Source organism: Oncorhynchus mykiss, chromosome 19 (assembly GCF_013265735.2).
Source record: "Oncorhynchus mykiss isolate Arlee chromosome 19, USDA_OmykA_1.1, whole genome shotgun sequence".
Classification (NCBI taxonomy): Eukaryota; Metazoa; Chordata; class Actinopteri; order Salmoniformes; family Salmonidae; genus Oncorhynchus; species Oncorhynchus mykiss.
Window position 1 is genome coordinate 40,935,353 of NC_048583.1, and position 24,250 is coordinate 40,959,602.

The 24,250-nt window shown below is 40.7% G+C and overlaps 3 protein-coding genes across 4 annotated transcripts; 2 read left to right on the plus strand and 1 right to left on the minus strand.

The window, feature by feature from the left end:
- Nucleotides 1-4,338: 4,338 nt before the first annotated feature.
- On the plus strand, nt 4,339-12,841 carry LOC110497854 (multiple epidermal growth factor-like domains protein 9). Its single transcript, XM_021574285.2, has 9 exons — nt 4,339-4,775; nt 8,462-8,728; nt 9,213-9,351; nt 9,431-9,519; nt 9,825-9,888; nt 10,229-10,317; nt 10,602-10,714; nt 10,824-10,980; nt 11,385-12,841. The coding sequence occupies exons 1-9, from the start codon at nt 4,727-4,729 to the stop codon at nt 11,540-11,542; spliced, it is 1,125 nt and encodes a 374-aa protein (XP_021429960.1). The 5' UTR covers nt 4,339-4,726; the 3' UTR covers nt 11,543-12,841.
- Nucleotides 12,842-14,123: 1,282 nt separating this feature from the next.
- mrpl35 (mitochondrial ribosomal protein L35) lies at nt 14,124-15,606 on the plus strand. Its single transcript, XM_021574288.2, has 4 exons — nt 14,124-14,213; nt 14,481-14,643; nt 14,917-15,061; nt 15,179-15,606. Exons 1-4 carry the CDS (start codon nt 14,183-14,185, stop codon nt 15,365-15,367), a joined length of 528 nt encoding a protein of 175 aa, XP_021429963.2. The 5' UTR covers nt 14,124-14,182; the 3' UTR covers nt 15,368-15,606.
- Nucleotides 15,604-24,194, minus strand: LOC110497855 (receptor expression-enhancing protein 1). Of its 2 annotated transcripts, XM_021574286.2 has the most exons (8): nt 24,105-24,194; nt 22,326-22,398; nt 22,085-22,161; nt 21,751-21,871; nt 21,121-21,234; nt 20,830-21,001; nt 18,784-19,026; nt 15,604-18,205 (listed from the first exon to the last, which is right to left on the minus strand). In XM_021574286.2, exons 1-7 carry the CDS (start codon nt 24,134-24,136, stop codon nt 18,800-18,802), a joined length of 816 nt encoding a protein of 271 aa, XP_021429961.2. In that variant the 5' UTR covers nt 24,137-24,194; the 3' UTR covers nt 15,604-18,205; nt 18,784-18,799. The 2 variants fall into 2 exon arrangements, with proteins under 2 accessions (XP_021429961.2, XP_021429962.1); XM_021574287.2 differs by lacking the exon at nt 18,784-19,026.
- Between the last annotated feature and the right edge of the window lie 56 nt (nt 24,195-24,250).

Consider the following 24,250-nt stretch of genomic DNA (forward strand, 5'->3'; position numbering starts at 1 on the left):
AACAGTTTGATGGCCTTGATAGAAGCTCTTTTTCAGTCTCTTGGTCCCAGCTTTGATACACCTGTACTGACCTCGCCTTCTGCATGGTAACGGGGTGAACAGGCAGTGGCTCGGGAGGTTGTTGTCTTTGATGATCTTTTTGGCCTTTCTGTGACATCGGGTGGTGTAGGTGTCCTGGAGGGCAGGTAGTTTACCCCTGGTGATGCGTTGTGCAGACCTCACTACCCTCTGGAGAGCCTTACGGTTGAGGGAAGTGCAGTTGCCATACCAGGTGGTGATTCAGCCCGAGAGGATGCCCTCAATTGTGCATCTGTAAAAGTTTGTCAGAGTTTTAGGTGGCAAGCCAAATTTCTTCAGCCGCCTGAGTTTGAAGAGACGTGTCACGACTTCTGCCGAATTCGATGCCTCTCCTTGTTCGGGCGGTGCTCGGCGGTCGACGTCACTGCTCTTCTAGCCATTGGTTTTGTCTTGTCTTCCTACACACCTGGTTCCAATCCCATTCATTACCTGTTTTGTATTTTACCCTCTGTTTCCCCTCATGTCTTTGTCAGAGATGGTTTGTTATTATTTTTGTGTTGTTTGTATTGGTGCGCGTCGGGTCCTCGTACAGACTTTGTTTTGTGTATTTTTCATGGTTTTGGAGTTATGTTTTTTACGTCATTAAACTACTCCATTTTACCAAGATAAATTCTCCTGTGCCTAACTTCCTTGCCACCTATACACACGCCAATGACAAGACGCTGTTGCTCACTACAACACGCAGACATAATTTCCAAATGAAGTATTTGTGTTTAATAAACACACCAGATCAGAGGCAGTAGGGATTTCCAGAGATGTTCACTTGAGAAGAGAGTGAATTGGGCCATTTTCCTGTCCTGCTAAGCATTCAAAATGTAACGGGTACTTTTGGGTGTCAGGGAGAATGTATGGAGTAAAAAGAACATTATTTTATTTTGGAATATAGTGAAGTAAAAGTTGTCAAAAATATAAACAGTAAAGTAAAGTACAGATATCCAAAAAAATGACTTAAGGGGTATTTTAGTATTTTTGACTTACTGTAAGTGCTTTACTCCACTAACATAACATGCAATTGTGAATTCAACTCCACTCCACAGAGGTGTGGTTAAAATGGATGGCTGCTGTTGTTCACATATCAACCTCAGCAACCATCAGTTGTCCCATCTGTATAGACACGTATGGAGAGGTAAGTCAGACTCCCTTTTCCATTGATGTTAAGCCTCTGGGAATGATCAAAGTACTGTACATAAGGTAGTGTTATGAGAGGCATAAGCAGTAATTGTGTGCACCTTGTAAACAAGCTTCTGCGTCACCCCTTTGGTAGTTGATGCTGGAAGAACGTTTGTCTCCTCCCAGGGTGTTCACCTGTTCTGCAACATGTGCATACGTGACTCACTTGCCAAATCACAGACGTGCCCAACCTGCAGGAAGAAACTGAATCATCGGCAGTACCCTCAAATCTACATCTGATGTGTATTCCTCTTTTTTAATGTTTTAATTTCACCTTTATTTAACCAGGTGGGCTAGTTGAGAACAAGTTCTTATTTGCAACTGCGACCTGGCCAAGATAAAGCAAAGCAGTTCGACACATACAACACATGGAATAAACAAACATACAATCAATAATACAGTAGAAAAATCTATATACAGCATGTGCAAATGAGGTAGGATAAGAGAGGTAAGGCAATAAATAGGCTGTGGTGGCGAAGTAATTACAACATAGCAATTAAACACTAGAATGGAAGAACGTGCAGGAGATGAATGTGCAAGTAGAGATACTGGGGTGCAAAGGAGCAAGATAAATAAATTAATCAAGTATGGGAATGAGGAAGATTGGATGGGCTATTTACAGATAAGCTATGTACAGGTGCAGTGATCTGTGAGCTGCTCTGACAGCTGGTGCTTAAAGCTAGTGAGGGAGGTAAGAGTCTCCAGCTTTAGTGATTTTTACAGTTCGTTCCAGTCATTGGCAGCAGAGAACTGGAAGGAGAGGCGGACGAAGGAAGAATTGGCGTTGGGTGTGACCACTGAGATATACCTGCCGGAGCACGTGCTACGGGTGGGTGCTGCTATGGTGACCAGTGAGTTGAGATAAGGCGGGGCTTTACCTAGCAGAGACTTGTAGATGACCTGGAGCCAGTGGGTTTGGCGATGAGTATAATGCGAGTGCCAGCCAACGAGAGCGTACAGGTCGCAGTGGTGGATAGTATATGGGGCTTTGGTGACAAAACGGATGGCAGTGTGGTAGACTGCATCCAATTTGTTGAGTAGTGTTGGAGGCTATTTTGTAAATGACATCGCCAAAGTCGAGGATTGGTAGGATAGTCAGTTTTACGAGGGTATGTTTGGCAGCATGAGTGAAGGATGCTTAGTTGCGGAATAGGAAGCCGATTCTAGATTTAATTTGGGATTGGAGATGTTTAATGTGAGTCTGGAAGGAGAGTTTACAGTCTAACCAGACACCTAGGTATTTGTAGTTGTCCACATATTCTAAGTCAGAACCGTCCAGAGTAGTGATGTTGGACGGGCGGGCAGGTGCGGGCAGCGATCGGTTGAAGAGCATGCATTTAGTTTTACTAGCATTTAAGAGCAGTTGGAGGCCACGGAAGGAGAGTTGTATGGCATTGAAGCTCATCTGGAGGTTAGTTAACACAGTGTCCAAAGAAGGGCCAGAAGTACATAGCCTGGTTCCTCTCTAGGTTTCTTCCTAGGTTTTGGCCTTTCTAGGGAGTTTTTCCTAGCCACCGTGCTTCTACACCTGCATTGCTTGCTGTTTAGGGTTTTAGACTGGGTTTCTACAGCACTTTGAGATATCAGCTGATGTACGAAGGGCTATATAAATATATATATATTTGATTTGATTTGATTTGAAGTATACAGAATGGTGTCGTCTGCATAGAGGTGGATCAAAGAATCATGTATGCAGAGAAGAGAATTGGCCCTGTGGCACCCCCATAGAGACTGCCAGAGGTCCGGACAACAGGCCCTCCGATTTGACATACTGAACTCTATCAGAGAAATAGTTGGTGAACCAGGCGAGGCAATCATTTGAGAAACCAAGGCTGTTGAGTGTGTAAATAAGAATGTTGTGATTGACAGAGTCGAATGCCTTAGCCAGGTCGATGAATACGGCTGCACAGTAATGTCTCTTATCGATGGCGGTTATGATATCGTTTAGGACCTTGAGCGTGGCTGAGGCACCCGTGACCAGCTCTGAAACCAGATTGCACAGCGGAGAAGGTACGGTGGGATTCGAAATGGTCAGTAATCTGTTTGTTTTCTTGGCTTTCGAAGACCTTAGAAAGGCAGGGTAGAATAGATATAGGTCTGTAGCAGTTTGGGTCTAGAGTGTCCCCCCCCTTTGAAGAGGGGGATGACCACAGCAGCTTTCCAATCTATGGGAATCTCAGACGATACGAAAGAGAGGTTGAACAGGCTAGTAATAGGGGTTGCAACAATTTCGGCAGATAATTTTAGAAAGAGAGGGTCCAGATTGTCTAGCCCGGCTGATTTGTAGGGGTCCAGATTTTGCAGCTCTTTCAGAACATCAGCTATCTCGATTTTGGTGAAAGAGAAGTGGGGGAGGTTTGGGTGAGTTTCTGTGGGGAGGGCAGGGCTGTTGATCGGGGTAGGGGTAGCCAGGTGGAAAGCATGGCCAGCTGTAGAAAAATGCTTGTTGAAATGTTCAATTATAGTGGATTTAACGGTGGTAACAGTGTTTCGTAGCCTCAGTGCAGTGGGCAGCTGGGAGGAGGTGCTCTTATTCTCCATGGACTTTACAGTGTCCCAGAACTTTAACATTGATGTATCCTGCAACAGATGTTTTTAAATTGGTAACATACATGTTTGTCTTCTTCTAACACCCCTTAAGGGGAAAGTAATCTAACAGTAACTGAATATAATAAGATTACGTTACTGAGTTTGGGTAATCCAAAAATGATGTTACTGATCACAATTTTGGACAGGTAACTAGTAACGGATTACATTTAGATAGTAATCTACCCAACCCTGCTGCACATTAAGGAAGTATATTGTTGGTGGTGTACAACGTTGTCATAGAACTGTTTATTTGAAATGGTTTTGTGAATTTAAATGTGCGGTATGGTATGTCTGGTTTTAGAGCATAGACTACATCACTTTCATGTGACCCATTTAGAAATGTATACACACATTGAAAAGAGAATGGGGTGGGGACAAGTCGAATTCAGGAGGTACAGTTTCACTGTAATACACTTTGGCCCCCAGAAAATAAATTATATATAATCATTTATTGATTTAATTCATTATTTTAACACCAGACTGTCTGCATGATTTTATTCTGCGGCTGCGCTTTGACGTTATCGAAACCAGAGAGGAAGAGAGAGGCAAGGCGGGAGATTTCACTCTCCCAAAATGTAGCTAAATCTGTTCAAAATAAACCCAAAGCGTTTCAAGGGATTTATTTTGGACCTAAATGTATCGCCTGCCTTCCCGTCTTTGGGACGACTCCCATTGTTAGTGCGGAGACATGAGCATCTCGTCAATATACAGATATCTGCCAAAACATCTAAGTAAAATCACATGATCTGTATTTTGTCATATGACATTGATGAGCCCGACAAGCAACCAGAAACAAGCAACTCACGGTGGACTTCACTAAAAGAAAGACAACCGTCAGGGATGAAATTCTATAAAACGTTTTTGTGACTTTGACGATAATATCTGGAGTATGGAATGTTGGGGAGTTTTGACTGCGATAGCTGCCGCTTGTCTGCTAGGTAAGGTTGGTGGTTTGTTGTCTTGGCTTGTCAACTGGGGCGTAATCATTAGTACAAACAGTTACGAAACGTGAGTTTCTATTGGACAGATTCAGGTAGTTCCCTCCCCGTTTCGTTTGTTTCAGTTTAAGAAACGTTTTGCAACAGAATTGGCGTAATGAATACACCCATGGCAAACAACACTGACTGCTTTTTAGTTACCTATGACTGAAGACAATTCTACATGGGATTGTTTGAGGTACTCACCCACTAGTGCAACTGTGTAGATCTTTTTCTGTTTATGAACTTTGGCTAGACTTTTTCTTAGGCACGCCATTCAATTTATCATTCACAATTCTGATTTTATTTGTAAAAGTTTTACAAACCGCGGTATCCATGGTTTATTCTCTGATTCAAAACGTTCTTAAATGACTGAATGCAACATTAACATTACACACTGCTTTGCAACAATGTTGCATAAGTGCAGCTTTTAAAGTCAATGCTAATCAACATTCAACTGTTATTGTGAGGTGACATTTGTTGGCCTTGTTGGCCTCATTCTAGTGTTCAATTAACACACGTTACCCAAGCAGTTCCCCATGCTCTGGCAATCTAAACTCAATAGAATATACAGTACAGTATAGACAGAGGGCCCTGGCCAACTCTGAGCATTTTGGAGTATAAACCAGGTGAAATCTCATGACCTGTTTTTAAATAATTGCATTTCTTGAAGAGGGTGTCATTCTCTCAGTAAAGCAGCTCGGCTCACTGCTAATGTGATTACTGCCACAATAACGTCTCTGTGTGCTGCTGCTTTCTTTCCCCAACTCACTGTAGGTCAGACACCATCATATATTGTGTTAAAGGTGTTTAATAGTGTCACATTACACACTCCACAAATGGCTACATATCCTAAAGAAGACTTACTTTGAAATGCTTTTTGTGAAACATTGGCTACCTCATTGTGAAATAGATCAGGTGGGTGTGATTCAGAATGGCAACATCGTTGTAAGGTATCAGAGGAATGAGCAAGTAGACATCTAAAATCTTTCATGTTGGAACTTTTTGCCATTCTTTGATCAGGAACAAGGCTTTTAATTCATACTCCTCTTTGGAGAATGTGCCACAAAGGCCTATTACTGGATTTTCCTGAAACACTAAGGGTTGAAATCTGTGGATGTCTACTGAAAGATCATCTGATTGTAGTGAGGGGAAGGTTAGGTGTCACATGACGTCTGCAATGGGTTACGCCATCAAATACCAATCACCGAGGAACTTTTGGTCTTCTGAACCATACTAATCAGTGTTTTGACCCATTAGCCTATATGGGTTCTGAATATCTAGCTTCCCAGGTCATGTGCTCTATTTCAGGGGAGTCAGGAACCAATACACACAGTCAGTTAGGAAAGCAAAGGCTAGCTTTTTCAAACAGAAATTTGCATCCTGTAGCTCTAACTCCAAAAAGTTCTGGGACACTGTAAAGTCCATGGAGAATAAAAGCACCTCCTCCCAGCTGCCCACTGCACTGAGGCTAGAAAACACTGTCACCATGGATAAATCCACAATAATCGAGAATTTCAATAAGCATTTTTTTACAGCTGACCATGCTTTCCTCCTGGCTAACCCAACCCCGGCCAACATCTCCTCACCCCCCGCAGCGACTTGCTCAAGCCTCCCCAGCTTCTCCTTCACCCAAATCCAGATAGAAGATATCCTGAAAGAGCTGCAAAACCAGGACCTGTACAAATTAGCTGGGCTAGACAATCTGGATCCTCTCTTTCTAAAATTATCCGCCGCCATTGTTGCAACCTCTATTACTAGTCTATTCAACCTCTCTTTCTATCGTCCGAGATTCCTAAAGATTGGAAAGATGCCGCGGTCATACCCGTCTTCAAAGGGGGTGACACACTAGACCTAAACTGTTACAGACCTATATCCATCATGTCCTGCCTATCTAAAGTCTTCGAAAGCCAAGTTAACAAACGGATCACTGACCATTTCAAATCCCACCGTATCTTCTCCGCTGTGCAATCCTGTTTCCGAGCTGGTCACGGGTACACCTCAGCCACGCTCAAGGTACTAAACGATATCATAACCACCATCGATAAAAGACAGTACTGTGCAGCCGTCTTCATCGACCTCGCCAAGGCTTTTGACTCTGGCAAACTCCGTATTCTTATTGGCAGACTCAACAGCCTTGGTTTCTCAAATGACTGCCTCACCTGGTTCCCCAACTACTTCTCAGACAGAGTTCAGTGTGTCAAATCGGAGAGCCTGATGTCCGGACCTCTGGCAGTCTCTATGGGGAAACCGCAAGGTTCAATTCTCGGGCCGACTCTTTTCTCTGTATATTTCAATGATGTTGCTCTTGCTGCGGGTGATTCCTTGATCCACCTCTACGCAGACGACACCAATCTGTATACATCTGGCCCTTCTTTGGACACTGTGTTAACAAACCTCCAGGCGAGCTTCAATGCCATACAACACTCCTTCCGTGGCCTCCAACTGCTCTTAAATGCTAGTAAAACTAAATGCATGCTCTTCAACCGATCGCCCGCATCGCTACTCTGGATGGGTCTGACTTAGAATATGTGGACAACTACAAATACATAGGTGTCTGGCTAGACTGTAAACTCCCCTTCCAGACTCATATTAAGTATCTCCAATCCAAAATTAAATCTAGAATCGGCCTCCTATTTCACAACAAAGCCTCCTTCACTCACGCTGCCAAACATACCCTTGATAAACTGACTATGCTACCGATCCTCGACTTTGGCGATGTCATTTACACAATAGCCTCCAACACTCTACTCAGCAAACTGGATGCAGTCTATCACAGTGCAATCCGTTTATCACAGTGCAAAGCCCCATATACCACCCACCACTGCAACCTGTATGCTCTCGTTGGCTGGCCCTTGCTACATATACGTCGCCAGACCTACTGGCTCCAGGTCATCTATAAGTATTTGCTAGGTACAGCTCTGCCTTATCTCAGCTCACTGGTCACCATAACAACACCCACCCGTAGCACAGCCTCCAGAAGGTATATCTCACTGGTCATCCCGAAAGCCAACACCTCCTTTTGCTGCCTTTCCTTCCAGTTCTCTGCTCCCAATGACCGGAACGAATTGCAAAAATCGCTGAAGTTGGAGACTTCTCTCCCTCACTAACTTTAAACATCATCTATCTGAGCAGCTTATCGATCGCTGCAGCTGTACACAGCCCGTCTGTAAATAGCCCATCCAACTACCTACCTCATCCCCATATTGTTTTTAATTACTTTCTTGCTCTTTTGAACACCAGTATTTCTACTTGCACATCATCATCTGCACATCTATCACTCCAGTGTTAATTTGCTAAATTGTAATTACTTTGCTACTCTTGGCCTATTTATTGCCTTACCTCCTTACTCCATTTGCACACATTGTATATAGATTGTTCTATTGTGTTATTGACTGTACTTTTGTTTTTCACGTGGAACTGCGTTGTTTTTGTCGCACTGCTTTGCTTTATCTTGGCCAGGTCACAGTTGTAAATGAGAACTTGTTCTCAACTGGCATACCTGGTTAAATAAAGGTGAATAAATAAAACAAATCCCCTGTAGCATTTGCCTATCTACCACATTGCTACTTAGAGAGAGGCTGGGAATGTTTAATTTTCTCCTGTTTCTATAACTATTTCTCTGAAGGTCTGTCTTGTTATAACAGGTGTGGGGGTGAGCCAGACGACGGCTCCGATGCTCACTCTTTCTGTGATGAACACCACATTCATTGAGAATGTGACAGAAACAACCACATTCAGTGAGACCCCTACAGTCAGTGAGACTCCTACAGTCAGTGAGACCCCTACAGTCAGTGAGACCCCTACATTCAATGAGAAAGTGACAGCAACCCCCCATATGATCCTCAGCACCACATCCCCAGGCTGCTCTGCCCTCTGTGAGGCCTGTGTCCCAGGGTCCTACTCCGACAAAGGTGAGTCTGAACTATGGGCCTGCTTACCCAGGCCTGGCAGAGAGAGGGAGACTGAGAATTAAATAAACCTCCCCAAAAGCTTTTTATTGTCACTGTGTTTTGCTGTAGTAGAGAACAAAATGTTAGCTCACTGCTTTGAAAAGTGCTCTTTTTGTTAGCTACAACATTTCAATCATTTTCCTGTGTAGACTGTTATATTTATCACCACAACCTATAAATTAGGTAGAAACACACCACAGGCAATTGATGCAGCACTGTAATGTAGTTTTTACCCATGTGACATCTATTTTTAACACCAAGGATGTTTGTTCTTATGGTATGCTAAGTGGACAGCTTTGCTGTATTATTTGACTACTGCCATTTGTCTGGCCTGCGGCCTCTACAGAGTACGTGAAAGATAATTTGGCTAAACTGTAAAATTAAGATGGTAAATCTTGCAAACAGCACAGCCTGTTCAATAATAGACTTCTGATCCATCCCCCAGACACCTTCCTGTGTTCCTGCTGCCGTGAGCCAGGGTTGTGTCTGTTCACTGGGGCTTGCCTCCTATGTTCCAGAGGGTTCTTTCAGAGTCTGGCTGGACAACAGCGATGTCTGCCCTGCAGCCAGGGTTTTTACACCAAGTAAGTCTCTGTCGACTGAGGGCATAGCCGATTCACAAACATTCTGTAGACCACTGTTGCTCTTCCTCTTCTCTTGCAGTTTCACCGGAAGCCCTGTGTGTCAGTCCTGCCCCGCAGGCTCCTACAGCAACATCACAGGCTCCGACTCCTGCCAAAGTTGTTCTCCAGGTATTTATATCAATATTTGTTCTGTTTTGGTTGTATAAGCATTTCAATAATTACTTACGTGTAACTATTACAGTGTTTATATTATAGTGTTGTGAATTTTCGTGTTGTTTTGTACAGCCATGCACATAGGCAGAGAGAAAGTTAAAGGAGTGAATAAAAAATGTGTAACAACTGATGAAAACAATCAGCTCTACTGCATAAGAGCTGGACTTCAGTTATTTGTTGCACATTTAAACAAACCAAGACTTTAGAAATATTTCATTTCCTGTGTTAAAAAATAAATAAATGGAACGTGTTATTTTCAGGTTTCTATATGTCTCAACAAAATGCCACATTGTGCAGTCCATGTCAACGAGGAACATTCTGCAAGTATGTTGCCCTTCATGGTCACCTTAGATCTGTGGTTCCTAAACTAATGCGGTATACACTGCAGCGGGATCTGCATGAACTCTTGATAATCCACACAAACGGTTGCTTGTCTGCAGATCTAACATCGCATGCTCCCCTCTCATGCTAACGGTCTTACTTCCCAAAACACCTACAGACACACAGACTGACAGACTCATAGGTTTATTAGTGGGCATTGAATATATTATTATTGTAATAGTTCAGTGATCAGACACGGATGGTGATAGCCAGCAGTATGAAACAGTATTTCTAAATAAGTTCTTCCCTATTCATTGCAACCTTGTGGCTGTCACTCCCACAGCTCCTCCAGTTGTGCTCTGTGTCAGATCTGTCCTGCTGGTACAGAGTCCCTCCAGGCTGCTGCCAAGGAGTGCACACCTTGTCGTCCAGGTAACTGCCAGTGCCAGCCAAAAATATCAACTGTGCTATTCAGTGTGTTAAAATATTAAAATTGTGGCTGAGAATGTTCCATTCAATCTAATATCAAGTAAATCTTTAACTATGTCTGTATAGTCTATGACTGAAGTAGCTCTATTTCCAGAAGAGTTATCTGGCACTAAATGGATTACATCTATAAACACACTAAAGGAAGGCATGCATGTTCTAATTTGTGAAGGTAGTACACCGTAATAGCAGACTCAGACAGTTTTAAATGGATGATTGGTTTTGGACAGGCCTGCACAAGGCTCCCCGTCAGAGTATGTGTCAAATCTGCAGCAGCGGCTTCTTCCAGATCCACTGGGGCCAGGAGACCTGTAACCTCTGCCCAGAAAACCACTACTGCCCAGTCAGTACCACAACTCTTATTCCCTGTAAACACCTCTAATACTGAAACTATCCCCAAGGGATTTCCTGACCAACTTTAATGAGCAGGGCTCACTTCACCTGTCCCACAGAGTCCAGACGTGAACCCCATCCGGTGCCCTGGCGTTGCCTTCTGTCCTGAAGGCAGCACTGCTCCAGGTTACTGCATGGAGACCTTCTTCCGCAAGGCAGGGGAGGACTGCGAGCTGGCCCCTATCACCATTGCTCTACTTGTCATTGGAGGAGGTGGTATGTCTGAAGACACGTTAACATTTTGGTGTAGTGGGAGGAAAGTGGTTTGAACTTTAGGCTACCAGTTAGATGTTGAAAACCCTTGTCAAGCTGTCATAATGAAATTCACATATTTACTTGGGGTTTTAGTGACCCTTTAATCAAGAAGTTGTTCATTGACATGAACCTTGTTAATTTCTTCCAATTACACTACTTTTATGCACTTTCTCGGCACTACAAATATCCAAATATTATTTAATTATGCTTATAGGTCATTTAAACTCGAGGCCACATCCTGTAGAAAAAAACTAGGTGAAATATATAAATCATGCTGAAGTAATCGAGTAGTAAGTAGTAAGTGACCTTTTTAGTATTTTTGCATACACTATTGATGTGTTGTTTCTCTCTTTTCTCTGGTCCAGTGGCCCTACTCTTTGTCATCCTACTGGTGTTGCGTCGAATGCGAGACACAGGTGGAGAGCTTTCCCTCGCGCGACAATTTCTGTTAACCAAAGAGAGGCCGCAAGGTGAATACTACGGGATCCCATGTGATGCCGAGCCAGTATACGCTGGTTGGTGAACATGTCCCCACCCTCATCTGATACTTCCTATTATTGAGGTGAAATGTCTGGCTTTTAGAGCAGAATCAAGGGAAGTCTGTGTGCCTCAGTTATGGACTAATGGACCATAAGAGAAAGCAGACACCAAATACTATCCATGGTTTACCAAATGTCCATTTAAGTACTTTTGATAACTCACCAGCTTTCCTGCGATTTATATCTTCTAGATGTATTTTTAACAAGCAGAAGTGTTTTTCATCTGTATTCTGTGCTTTAGTGATGGTGGATCCCGTTACATTTGTTAAAAATAAGAAAAAATGTAATCAATTGAATTTACCTTTGCATTCCTTTAGATTAATTAGGTAAATGGTTTAAAGAGGCACACACTGGATGGTTTAGGAGGGTTGAAAATGGAGCTTGCGGGCCTCTATAAGGACTTGGTGGAGACCTTGTGTTATGAAAATCACTTTTGTTGATGTTTGTAAATGCATTCAGTCATGGTACATCGATGGGTGTTTAACTTATGCTTTGAAGATTGTTTTAAGTAAATGTTCCCCTCTGTCACAGAAATAATCTATTTGCTGGTTATACATATGAATCATTTTTGTGATCTGAGGTACTATGTGTTATATTTTATTTTCTGTTTGAACTGCATCACATCTATGTTCATCAATAGAAATGTTTTTGACCTATGCTATTTAAAAGAAAATGATATTTGTATGTTTTACAGAAAAACACTGACTCTGACTGGAATAAAGCATAGCCATGCACTACTCTCAAGTGAAATTCTGTTATGATATAATTACTAGCGTATAAAACAGGATACAGACTGAAGTTATAGCTTTCCCGACTTCAATGATCTTTTGGTGGTGTCATCAGCCAATTGTGAAACTTGATCTCTTTATCTTGTATCAGAATAGCCCTAAAGCGATCCTTTATTGATGTGAAGTGCCATTACTTGTGTGACCAATACAAATAAGAAAGGAGAAATTGGGCATCCTTGTTTAATTATGCGTCTAATATTTATTCTCTGTGAGGTTCCATGGGATAATTGAACAGAGCTATTACTATTATCATAAAGTGTCTTAATTACACTTTGTAAATATTGACCAAAACCAAATAATTGTGTTCAACTGTATCAAAAGCCTTGTAAAAGTCTACAAATAAAATAAAGCTATCTTCTAATAATGTACTCACTGTAGTCTATCAAGTCCAATACTAGTCGAATATTATTACATGTCTGCCCTTCATAAAACCAGACTGGGTCCTGTGGGTGTAAACTCTGTGGATGTGTTAAGTAGAAGTGCTCCTGAGTAGAATGGACCCCCTTTTTACTTTGAATTGTTTTTAAATAAACAAATAATTCACATATTTCATAGAAATACTTTACATTATTTTATAACTAGTAAAAATATATCAATAATTGTGCACATTTTCCATTATTTTCACCCTAATTATTCATGATTGGCTGAGAGAAATGTATGATATAACGATTGTGGGGGCTGTTTTGTTAGACTTTATACATCATTGCCTGCTGCTGGATAAACGTATGTGTTATTATGGCTTTACACCCCCTGCTATATTGTGGATAAAGACTTACTTGTCTATCAGAACACAGAGGGTGTTCTTTAATGGAAGCCTCTTCAACATAATCCAGTTAGAATCAGGAATTCCCCAGGGCAGCTGTCTAGGCCCCCCTTTTCAATCTTTACTAATGACATGCCACTGGCTTTGAGTAAACCGAGTGTGTCAATGTATTGGGATAACTCAACACTATACACATCACCTACTACAGCGTGTGAAATAATTGAAACACTTAACAGTTGAGTTGCGGTTAGTTTCAGAATGGGTGGCAAGGAATTCGTTTGTTTTGTCGCACCTGGACTACTGTTCAGTTGTGTGGTCAGGTGCCACAAAGAGGGACTTAGGAAATTTACAATTGGCTCAGAACAGGCAGCACAGCTGGCCCTTAAATGTACACGGAGAGCTAACATTAATAATGTGCATGTCAATCTCTCATGGCTCAAAGTGGAGGAGAGATTGACTTCATCACTACTTGTTTTTGTAAGTGTTGACAAGCTGAATGCACCGAGCTGTCTGGTGGCATGTCTTGTGCATACCCCACAAGACATGCCACCAGAGGTCTCTTCACTGTCCCAAAGTCCAGAACAGACCATGGGAGGCGCACAGTACTACATAGAGCCATGACTACATGGAACTCTATTCCACATCAGATAACTGATGCAAGCAGTAGAATCAGTTTGAAAAAATATATATAAAATACACCTTATAGAACAGCGGGGACTGTGAAGAGACACACACACAGGTATAGACACACGCTAGCACACGCACTCTACACACACTTACATTGTAAAATGGTTGTATGGTTGTATTTTGTATTGTAGATATGTAGTGGTGTAATAACTGTATGATGTACAGTTTTATATTTTGTTTAATGTGTGATTGTACGTGCCTTAATGCGTTTGGACCCTTGAAAGACTAGCTGCTGCCTTGAGGGGATCCCTAATAAATACAAATACAAATACAAATAAAGTACGAAGTATACAGGTTGGAACTCTTATTCTGAAGGATTCCAAAAAACCCGTGACCCGGAAGTGCTTTGTTATTATTGCCTGCTTCACAGCGGCATTACAAGAAACATGGCAGCCATCATGGCCAGGAACGTCCCTGGTATGTAATGTGTTGATACATCATTGAGCTTTTACCTGTGATGAATTCAAGGTTTTGTGTAGATTCTATTGATTATATACCCAGCTAATTGCTTGCCTAACGAGTCGACATTCGTGGTTATTATTAGCGCAGCGCAGGCTAAGGTTATCCAATGCCAGCACATACTCATGATGCTAGCTGTGTAACTAGCTATGGAGCTAGTGTGGTGATACTGAACAAGATATAGCTTACCTAATTTTAGAAATGTATTTATTTTTGCATGGACAGGCTTGATGAGGCCGTTGACTCTGTTTGCCAGGGGGCAGCAGATATGTCGGTTCTCCACCATAATCAATCGTCAAACTGTCCAGAGGTCTCTGGTCACTACTCCTGCATGGGCTTCTCTGTCTGCCAAAGGCTTCCAGACACCCAAGCAGAGCATCCTGCAACGGTGAGGGCTAGGCATACATACTGCTCATCAGATTCAGAAAAGTCATATCGTGCTGATTCAATTCATCAAGTGCGAGTAGCTTTTTTAAAACTAATTTAGCTAGCTAGACAGCTTTTGTTTCAATTGTTTTTGAAAGATGCATCAATCAATTAAATTAATAAGATGAGAGTAATATCCCCAAGCTTTGTTTGTTTGAAAGACATGAAACATTAAAACATTTTAAAGAACAACAACAATTGATTTACTAATTTGGGTGGGACTTGGTTCTTGCAGGGTTGCACCTCTCATTCCCAGCCTGGTCCAGCAACCAAGCAGAAACCTCACGTACATCAGTGTGAAAAAAGGGAAGAGGAAATCTGTGAAGTCAGTGGTGAAGAGGTTCATGCGTCTGCACTGTGGCCTGTGGATTAGACGCAAGGTAATGTACAAGTCTCTCATTCTGTTCTCCTTAGGTTCTGAAACGATAAAGGTTGTGGCGTTGGCTATCTGTTTCTCCTCCGTCTTCAAATTGACACTTACTGCTGATTCTCAATAGGCTGGATACAAAAAAAAACTGTGGAAGAAGTTGCCTGCCAGAAAGAAGCGTTTAAGGGAGCATGTGTTTTGTAACAAAACACAGAATAAGCTCTTGGACAAAATGACCACAAAATTCTGGAAGAGGAGGAACTGGTTTGTCAATGATCCCTACAAGAAATATCATGAACGTGTCAACCTAAAAGTCTAATGGCTAGAATTGTCCTTCCCACTCTGAGATGTATGTACATTTGCAATTGATTCATCAAATTTCATTGTACACAAGAACATTGTTCAACAGCATCATTTTGGTCAATGTAGAGTGAAATGCAGATTTGGGCAATTGATTAATAAAATGATAACTGTATTGTTTGTTGTTGAATAAATTAACTCAAATGTATTAATCTATTACATTTAAATATAATACAAAATACATAAGCCATGGTGTCACATTGTCTCATATTTATTGGCTGTTATTCACCAACAGAAACACTGATGATACAGAGAAAGCACATGTCATTTTAGCTCATCCCGGTCTGTCATCTTTTTTTCAGAAATTCACAATAAGCTTTGAGCATCATGGGAGATTCTGGTCTGCCAGAAGGTACTTTTTACTCGAGGCCATCAGTCAGACATGTTCCTCATGCAATTTATTTGACTCAAGGTTGTGGAAACATGTATTTTGTCCATGAGAATAACTCCTGACCTTGCCACAAAGTGCTTCAAAAGAATATTGAAAAAAATATTCAGCACTTCAGAATCATTGTAAAATCGGCAAGGCAATCACTGAAGCAAATAAAAACTAAACTAATTCACCCAATGCTCTGTAGTAAATCATTTTCCTATGACTTTCGTTTATTGATCTGTGTGCTGCTAGATAGCAACAAAAACATGATTAACTTTATTTTGATCCATTTTATTTGAAAGGGCAATCACATTCCAACACAACACAAAAACTGCTAAAGTCGCAACAAAGATAAAAAAAATTGTGCCACATGAAAACTGCCCATTAGAAGGAACCTCTTTCTGATAATTCCATGTGCAAACAAGTGTATACCAAAATCTTTTTTTTACCAGAAAGTGATTGAATTTGATGTAAACTGAACACACACCTGAGAAGCCTTAATTTATGTATTGAGAACAGTGAACTAAAATGAAATCTGCCCAAACCCCAAGTATGATTCAGTGATGCATTGTGTAATAGCCAAGAGGGTTCAATCTAAGTGAATTCACATACCTACAATGCAGAAACGTTCATTTAAAGACCGTATGTCACTCACCTTTGTTACTACCATTGGCAAAAACACTCCCGATATTCATGTAATTTACAAAAGGTTAGGAACCTGCCCAACTATAGTGTAATTGCTATGCCCTCATAGATATAGGCAACAGGCAGGTCTTAGAGAAGAATTAGTCATTAATCTCTTCATAATGGCTGGGAAAAGACAGGTCGACAATTGTGGCTACATTGAGAAATGAGTTTTGAGTAAGAAGTGTGAGTTGACAATTTCTCAGTGAAAGCAGAGTATTGCACAGTGTTTTTAGACTCTGAGAAGGACCAGAGTATATAGCTCTCGCCACTGGCTATCTTTTGTTATACAATAGCTATACACTTCAAATCATGTTTTGTGTGCTAAACCAGAAAATACTCAAATGTATAGTGATGCCTATAAGGCATGAATAACACAAACTTTTACAAAACAATTGAATGACAGACTTGAATGCCAGATTATAATGAGATTGAAAAATTGATTGTCAACATTTCTACCCCATAGAGAAATGTCTTTATTTGAATACTAACTAATCCCATATAATAATAATTTTGGTAATGATAAATAACATGGTGATCAGTGAACTAAAAAGGAAAAAAACATTTTTACATTTCTGAAGTTCTTTTTTGTTGACATTTCATGGTACTGGAACAGTTGCAGTAACTCTGAACATAGTGGATAGTGCCAATAGTCAATGACAGTCATAGTTATGTGTTTCATGATGTTTTAGCGCTCTTTGCAAGAAATACAAGTACTGATATTACTGTTTCTGTAGTACCAGGTACTCAATGTTTTATTTGAATGATTTAAGGCTTTATAAGCAAATGTAAAGAGCTCTATTCAATCCGTATTGTGGAAGTTCAGCGTTACAGCGGGATTTAAATTTAAAGACAATGTTCCCGCGTTAGTGAAGACTTTATTCACGATAAACGCTGCATATGTCGGCTCAATCAGATATTACCTTCACATTTCTATCGCACAATCTGTAATGCTTCAGCGATACAGACTGAATAGAGCCCTTACTTGCATTTGATTAATAATAATCAGCATTTTTTAAGTCCTACCACTGCTATTTTATCTCATAAATAAATACCACCTTTGAGGAGATATACTAACCTGATAGGACAATTCATTTCAATATTCTGTGTCCTGTTAAATTGTCAGTACAGATTGTGTTTGCCAGGTTAAAGCTCTCCCTACAAACCCAAGAGAGGGAGTGGACAACCATATCCTTCATTACGGAGTATTTCACCCTGCTACGCTCCTGATGACTGATGCTACCTCAAACAGTGACCAAGTAGCCACAAAAAGATGTAAGTAACAATACATTCTGTTTTATGACACTAATGACCAGAGACACATACATGCATTTGTCTCTAAACATAGTATATAAAAAAAACTATTAATGATAAATACACACACTTTACATACATACAAAAACATATTCAATGACCGACAAGTCAATCCAAATGTCTGTAAGGTATGAAGCCCACTCGAGTGCTACCTTGATGGCACCCACCATCTGTCTCCTTTACAGTACAGTATGTGCCAGATGTCATATATATTAAGATAGAGGGTCACAAGTCACTTTGGTTTCCTTATTCTAAAACAAGGCTGCTTTATGCATTTAGCTTTTAGCCACATTTCTTTATTTACCCTCTTCTCCTTGCAGCTAAAGTGGTCTTGGGAGCGTTCACACAAAATCACATGGCTTCTCTGTTTGAAGGCAGCTGGGCAGTCCTGGATCTTGTGAGAGGTCTTATGTCCCTAGGAGGAGGCTAGAAAGACAGATGGAAAAAAAGAGAGATGGGGCACTGATTAACCATAACGGTTCTGAAAGCAATAAATGCCACATTATTCCTGATTTGTGGTCTGACAATGTTTGTCTTGTCTGTCTGATATGCATGCTCTGTATATCTATCTATACTGTCAGTTTGGGCACAAGAGTAACACTTAGTACATTATGAAAATATGAGTTGACACATGGTAAAGAAAGCAATCCTGGAATGTTCTTTTCAGAGGCCTGTTCCAGCTTGTTTTCTATGGAAATTGGGAAATCAATACATGCAATCACATCAATACTTCCATTACATTCAACAGCAAAGTCATATCAGCAGTGAAACAATACTGCAAAACAACATCAATTCATACACTTATCAGTCCACTAAAAATAGAAATGCATATTAGAAACTAATTTGTATCATAACGGTACAACTAATTTCAGACAGAAAATGATCTTCCGTCCTCATTTTTGCAATGGTACCGTGCCACGAGGACCCAGTGTGTTAGTCACCACAGTCCAGTTCAGGGGAAGTTAGAATCACATGCCAGTAGGCCAGCCAGTTTAAAGGAGTACCTCAGGCGCCTTCCTCTTAATCAGCCTGAGCTGTGGGGTGCTTGTTGACGCCCCCCCCCCCCATGTCCTCAGTCTGCTCTGGTGCTGGGGGTGCAAGGGATGGAGGTGGAGAGGGCTGGGGGGTCAGGGAGGGTGAAGGAGGGAGTGTGGGTTTGGGGGGTGTAATAGCGTGGGACAGCAGCTCCTTGGTGTCACACAGGTCGAATCTCAACACCTCATACTCAGTCATGTCCAAATCCTGCCCTGCACCGTGAGAAGCAACGGTGGTGAAAAATTAACAGACACACATCCGAATGTACACTGAAAGCAGCAGTGAAATGTTGTACTATAATTGTTGAAGTGCTGTAGCTTCACTACAGAGAGGTTGTTATGAGTTCTAAGGGGCAGAGTAGGGTGGTTGTTGTTCTCTACACAGAGCACCGGAGCAGACATCAAAAGGACCATGTGTGCAGGCAGGGGAATAAGGACTAGAATAACGCTGAAAGATATGGGATTCCCTCTCTCACAGGGCAAACAAGCATAACAATGCTATACGGACGAGGACTCCTCTTCACGGCCCTTCATTTAGTCTCTGCAGAATCATGTTGAGTACACTGGATTTCCATCTCATCATTCAATATGCCATGGAAATGGAAAGCAAAAGGCCAAAATAGCCTTTCATAAACCAGCTCTTTCAATATGAAGGATGCTGGTTGACCTATCAGCTAATATCATGTTGTTTTTATGAAAACACAGATAATCACGTTGTAAATATTCCACAATAAGTGTGTGGTAAGTTAACAAAACACGTTTTTCAAACATAATTTGAAAATGTGTTAATGATCCACATAGTACAGTCACTTACAGGAATAGTTACAGTCCTTCCACAACACATTTTTTAATTAACAGAGCCATGGTGCAAAAGCATTCTTTTTCACCTTGTGGTTATTATTAACCTCTTGGAAAATAGACTAATCAATCCAAACAAAGTGAATCTCAAAGAAACTTTGGGACTGTCCAACACATACTGTATAATGAGACATGGACCACTGAACTAGTATGGCCACCGGAGAGCAGGCTCTGGTCATTCAATGATAAAAGCTAAACGTGAAGCATTCTCAGGTGAGTCTAGAGCATTGATATTCAAAGTCGGGGGAATTGCAGTGGGGTTGCAAAATGTTTTTTTTTCATGGAACAATATCATTTTGTTGTTGTTGGGAAAAATGTATTTATTGGTTCTCTTCATTTTGATAGGAGAGAAAATGTAATGAATTGAAGGTTATTTGTTGATGTGAAAATGTTAATGGACTGGTTTTAATGTTGTGTGGTCAGATTTGGGATGGGGTCCCAAATGGTAAAGGTTTGAATAGCACTGGTCCAGAGCCTGCCTGGCAGCCATGTAGAGACTTACCTGCAGTCAAATATCACAAACAGGAATAGATATGTGGGATTAGGGGGACTAAGGAAAGTCAGGGCACAGAACTATTATCTCCAGGCTTAAACAGGAAAGAGGCCATATGATCATGTTTGTTTAAGCAGAGGAAACAGACCTGTTTTCAGGAGTGTCAACATTTCTAATGCCTTTCATTTGAAGCAATGAGCAATACTAAGCAGTAAGGTATTTAAGTTACTAACTATGGAGTTAAACTGTACTCATTGTTTTCAGTAGTGCTTTGGTAAAACCATTATTTGCCAAATATACCATTTATGGAAACAATGAGTACAGTTTAACTCCCTAGTTAGTAACTTAAATACCTAAAGGCACATTAGATACGATTGGCAATGTGTACACCTCTAGCATGTGTATTGGTAAATATTTACTCTATTAGTCCGTACTAGTAGACATGCTAGAGGTGTACACAAATTGCCTATTGTACAGTATATACCCTTTTCAGTGTTACCATATTGCTACTTAGCTACTACATGGTAGTTATCTAAGAGGTGATCAAATTGTATTATGGAAAAATTATGTGCAAATAGGATAATCACATCCCGAACCTGGCTGTGTCATTCATTCTGTCTGTATCCTGGTTAGTGATGTAAGTGTATGTGGCAGTATAGTCTCACCCTTGGTGTAGCCACTCTCTGACTTGCTGCGCATCATGGTCCTGGCCCTCTGTTGTCCAGCTGCAGACTGACTCGGGACAGATCCAGAGTCCACCTCAGTTGGGTCGGACTGGTAGGCGGACAAGTCATGCATGCTGAAACTTCGTAGTCTATCTGACAGTACTCCTTGGCCCTGGGGTGGGAGACAAAATACACGAACACTATGAATTATACATATATGTACACAGAAAAACATCACTTCACCCCACCATTCCCCCAGGACACATCAGAAATGGAAATAGTCAGCATTACCTTTGTCGCTGCCAGGACTGCAGCTGTGGCTGCTACATTCAAACCTTTCCTCCCAAAAGTCACCAGAGTATCGTAGCTTTTGTCCTTTGCTTGGCAGAGATAGTCATCAATATCCTGGACATAGAGGAAAACACACATATTAATTGTGTTTTTATTGGCAGGCCATGTGAAAAACCCACTCACAGATTTGATGTACTGTATGCAAACAATACATGTTGTGACTATTTGTAATGAACAAGGTCGCTATCTGTCTTGAGATTGCTCTTTAGCAACACACGTTTCTTCACACATAAAGAGTGGACATGTTGATTGTCTTTTAGAATCAGTGCTATTGTTCATTTTCATCTGACACTGGGTCCCAGTGTTGGTCCCCTCTCAACTCTGATGTGTTTCCTGACCCCAAAATAAAGTAAGAAGGAAAGGAACAGAAGGAAAAACCATGCCGTTTCCTTATGCCCCTCCACCCAAAACATGACCAGCTAGGACAATCCAACCTCTCCTTCGGATAATCCATCACAGCAAATGTCATTAAAATGATTAGCAGCGCATTTAAAACATATATAGTATAGAAGACACCTTATAAAACATTTCAAGAGGACAAAGAAAAAAGTACTAATGCACTGGTCTCACCTTCTCTTTTGAAGATAGTGTCGGGTGAACAAACTTCCTGTATAGAACACTGGACCCCTTTGTGTAAGGAGACAGTAACCATACCACAAAGGCAATCTTCAGCTCATAATAGAAAGGAACCCTACAGTGAAGGGAAGAATAATACAGCGATCAGAGCATTCAAAAAATCTACTCCCCATTACAATACCATCATCAGTCGTGACTATCCTATGTAGGCCAATGTTATGTGACTCAGTACTATTGCAGAACAATATTTTGGACTTATATGAAAACAAGTGAAATAATACTATACATAAATACAAAACAGGTATTTTATAATACAGCATTAACTTACCAACAGATAAATATATCCGTGAGGGTTTCCATGGTGGTGAATAGTGCAAATATGATCCAGTACATCATCCATTTCACCTTTAAAAGCAAAATAACTGTCACAGTTAGTCTGATACATAATAGTTCAAGAATATTAAACTCAATTCTTATTAATCCTGGTTCATGTAATTCAGTCCACGATTTGGCTGGGTCCCAGACTATGGTTTCATTGTCACTTTTTTCATAATGTTGCTAATACTCACATATTCCTTCACATCCTTTGACTTGACAGCTTTGTATGAGGAGTATGCAGGATATAGTGTGCCAAATACAAGCCTGGAAAACACAAAACATGTCATTAGCTTATGCAATAAGTGCTTGTCCAGCACATCCACACACATTTATGGGGCTAAAAGCAAATAAAACTCACTGGTAACAACTGTCCAAAAAACAAACAACTCTCTATTTGTATAACTTTGATGTATAAGCTATACTATCTTGGCCAGGTCGCAATTGTAAATGAGAACTTATTCTCAATTTGCCTACTTGGTTAAATAAAGGTGAAATAAAATAAACAATATGTCCTCCAACTCAGCAGTAATGGGTATTGGGTTTGTGACGAATTTACTGTGTTAAAACTGTTTTAGATTTGATTGAATGCATAATGTTTAAATAAACAAATAATACATCAACAGGGAGTGGCTCATATTCCAAGAAATGAGGAGAATCAGTCCCATGCGCACTTCCTTTGCGCCAAAGACCCATTGCAATCAAAGAGGCCCCCGCTAGACAAGTCAGAGTTTTACGTGCGCAACTATTTTCCAATTCCGTTCATATTGTTGAATGTGTAATTGACATGAAGACATTAATATTTTCAACAACAATTAAAACTAATGAGTGAGCAGAAAAAGGTGCACATTTAAAATTCGAATTTACTAAACAAGGCCACATGAGGACTACACCTGTGTATGACTATAACAGACAGGGGGACCCCTTGGCTTGAAGCAACAGTATGGCAACAGTTGTGAGTGTGACCTGCTCAAATTACTGACCTACATAGGCCTGTATAACCATACAGTTGTTAAACACACAAGGTCACTCAAAACAAAATGCACTCAGTGTTTCTGCTTAAGATCTCAGAACAACAAATAAAATGTGTTGGATAGTCTATATAGAGTTTTGAACGCCAAGTCAGAAGACACTTGGAGCCTCACGTCTGAAACAGCAATGTAATATGATATTGTAACCTAAATTTAATTGACGTGCTATTTTGAGATTTGGCTAACTCCAAGTCTATATGTTGTGAACACGTTTAATCATTTCGCCACATTACAACACCATAGAAATGACCAGTGGAGTCTATAATTCTACTTCCATACATTAACGTGCTTAAATATTCGGATGACTCAGAACATTTGCGGCAATAAAGTCTTAGAAATATATACAACACTTTTATTGTAACCTGAGAGGGGTGACCCATCCCTTTGTTTTCCAAATAAAGGACATCAAGTAACATAAAATAGCTCTGCTTACCACTGCTCTGTGCTTTATAAAAGCATTTGATTATATAGTTATAATTGAATTTACTGTATGAAATCCCCTATCGATTACAGCATTATTGTTGCTTGATCATTTTCAACATGCATAGCTCTGCATGAGCAGACATAGAAATATACATATTTAATTTGGGCAATCACGTAATTCTTTGTCTGGAATTCAATGAAAACGCAAGTAAATACATAATAGTCTAAATAAAATATTCACCGACCCTTTAAATGTGATATGACTATTAAATCAAAAGGCAAAAAAATGCCTTATTGAAATAAGGAATAAGTCATAAACAGAGCACAATATTCTGTCTCGCCTCAAACCCCAGAGTCACGGTCTCTGCTCAGAAATAAGACGTAGCCTACATAGGCTATAAAGCGGCCACTGCTGTCATGCATCTTGTGTCACGGAAAAAAGCATATTTACAGCAAACGGCATTATCTCGAGGTGGGATTTTTATGAAAGAAGAATGTGATTTAAAAAAAAATACTTACACCACAAGTCTAGAGATTATCCAAGAAACCATTGCGCTGAGAAGGGGACGGAACGTGCTGTCAACAGGGCGGAGTTTCCTTCTTGAGCGTTGGCAGTTGCCATTTGACAGCAGCGTCAGCGAGGACCAACCACGGCGTCAAACGTT

Bases quoted from the DNA above. Each gene is read 5' to 3' on its own strand.
- LOC110497854 (XM_021574285.2), top strand. From the start codon at position 4,727: ATGGAATGTTGGGGAGTTTTGACTGCGATAGCTGCCGCTTGTCTGCTA. The intron at 9,520-9,824 runs GTATTTATATCA...TGTTATTTTCAG, and splicing joins CTGCCAAAGTTGTTCTCCAG to GTTTCTATATGTCTCAACAA. The intron at 9,889-10,228 runs GTATGTTGCCCT...TCACTCCCACAG, and splicing joins CAACGAGGAACATTCTGCAA to CTCCTCCAGTTGTGCTCTGT.
- mrpl35 (XM_021574288.2), top strand. From the start codon at position 14,183: ATGGCAGCCATCATGGCCAGGAACGTCCCTG. The intron at 14,214-14,480 runs GTATGTAATGTG...TTGCATGGACAG, and splicing joins CATGGCCAGGAACGTCCCTG to GCTTGATGAGGCCGTTGACT. The intron at 15,062-15,178 runs GTAATGTACAAG...GATTCTCAATAG, and splicing joins GCCTGTGGATTAGACGCAAG to GCTGGATACAAAAAAAAACT.
- LOC110497855 (XM_021574286.2), bottom strand. From the start codon at position 24,136: ATGGTTTCTTGGATAATCTCTAGACTTGTGGT. The intron at 21,235-21,750 runs GTGAGACCAGTG...CTCTATGTCCAG, and splicing joins CACTATCTTCAAAAGAGAAG to GATATTGATGACTATCTCTG. The intron at 19,027-20,829 runs GTGAGACTATAC...CTCACGGTGCAG, and splicing joins AGAGAGTGGCTACACCAAGG to GGCAGGATTTGGACATGACT.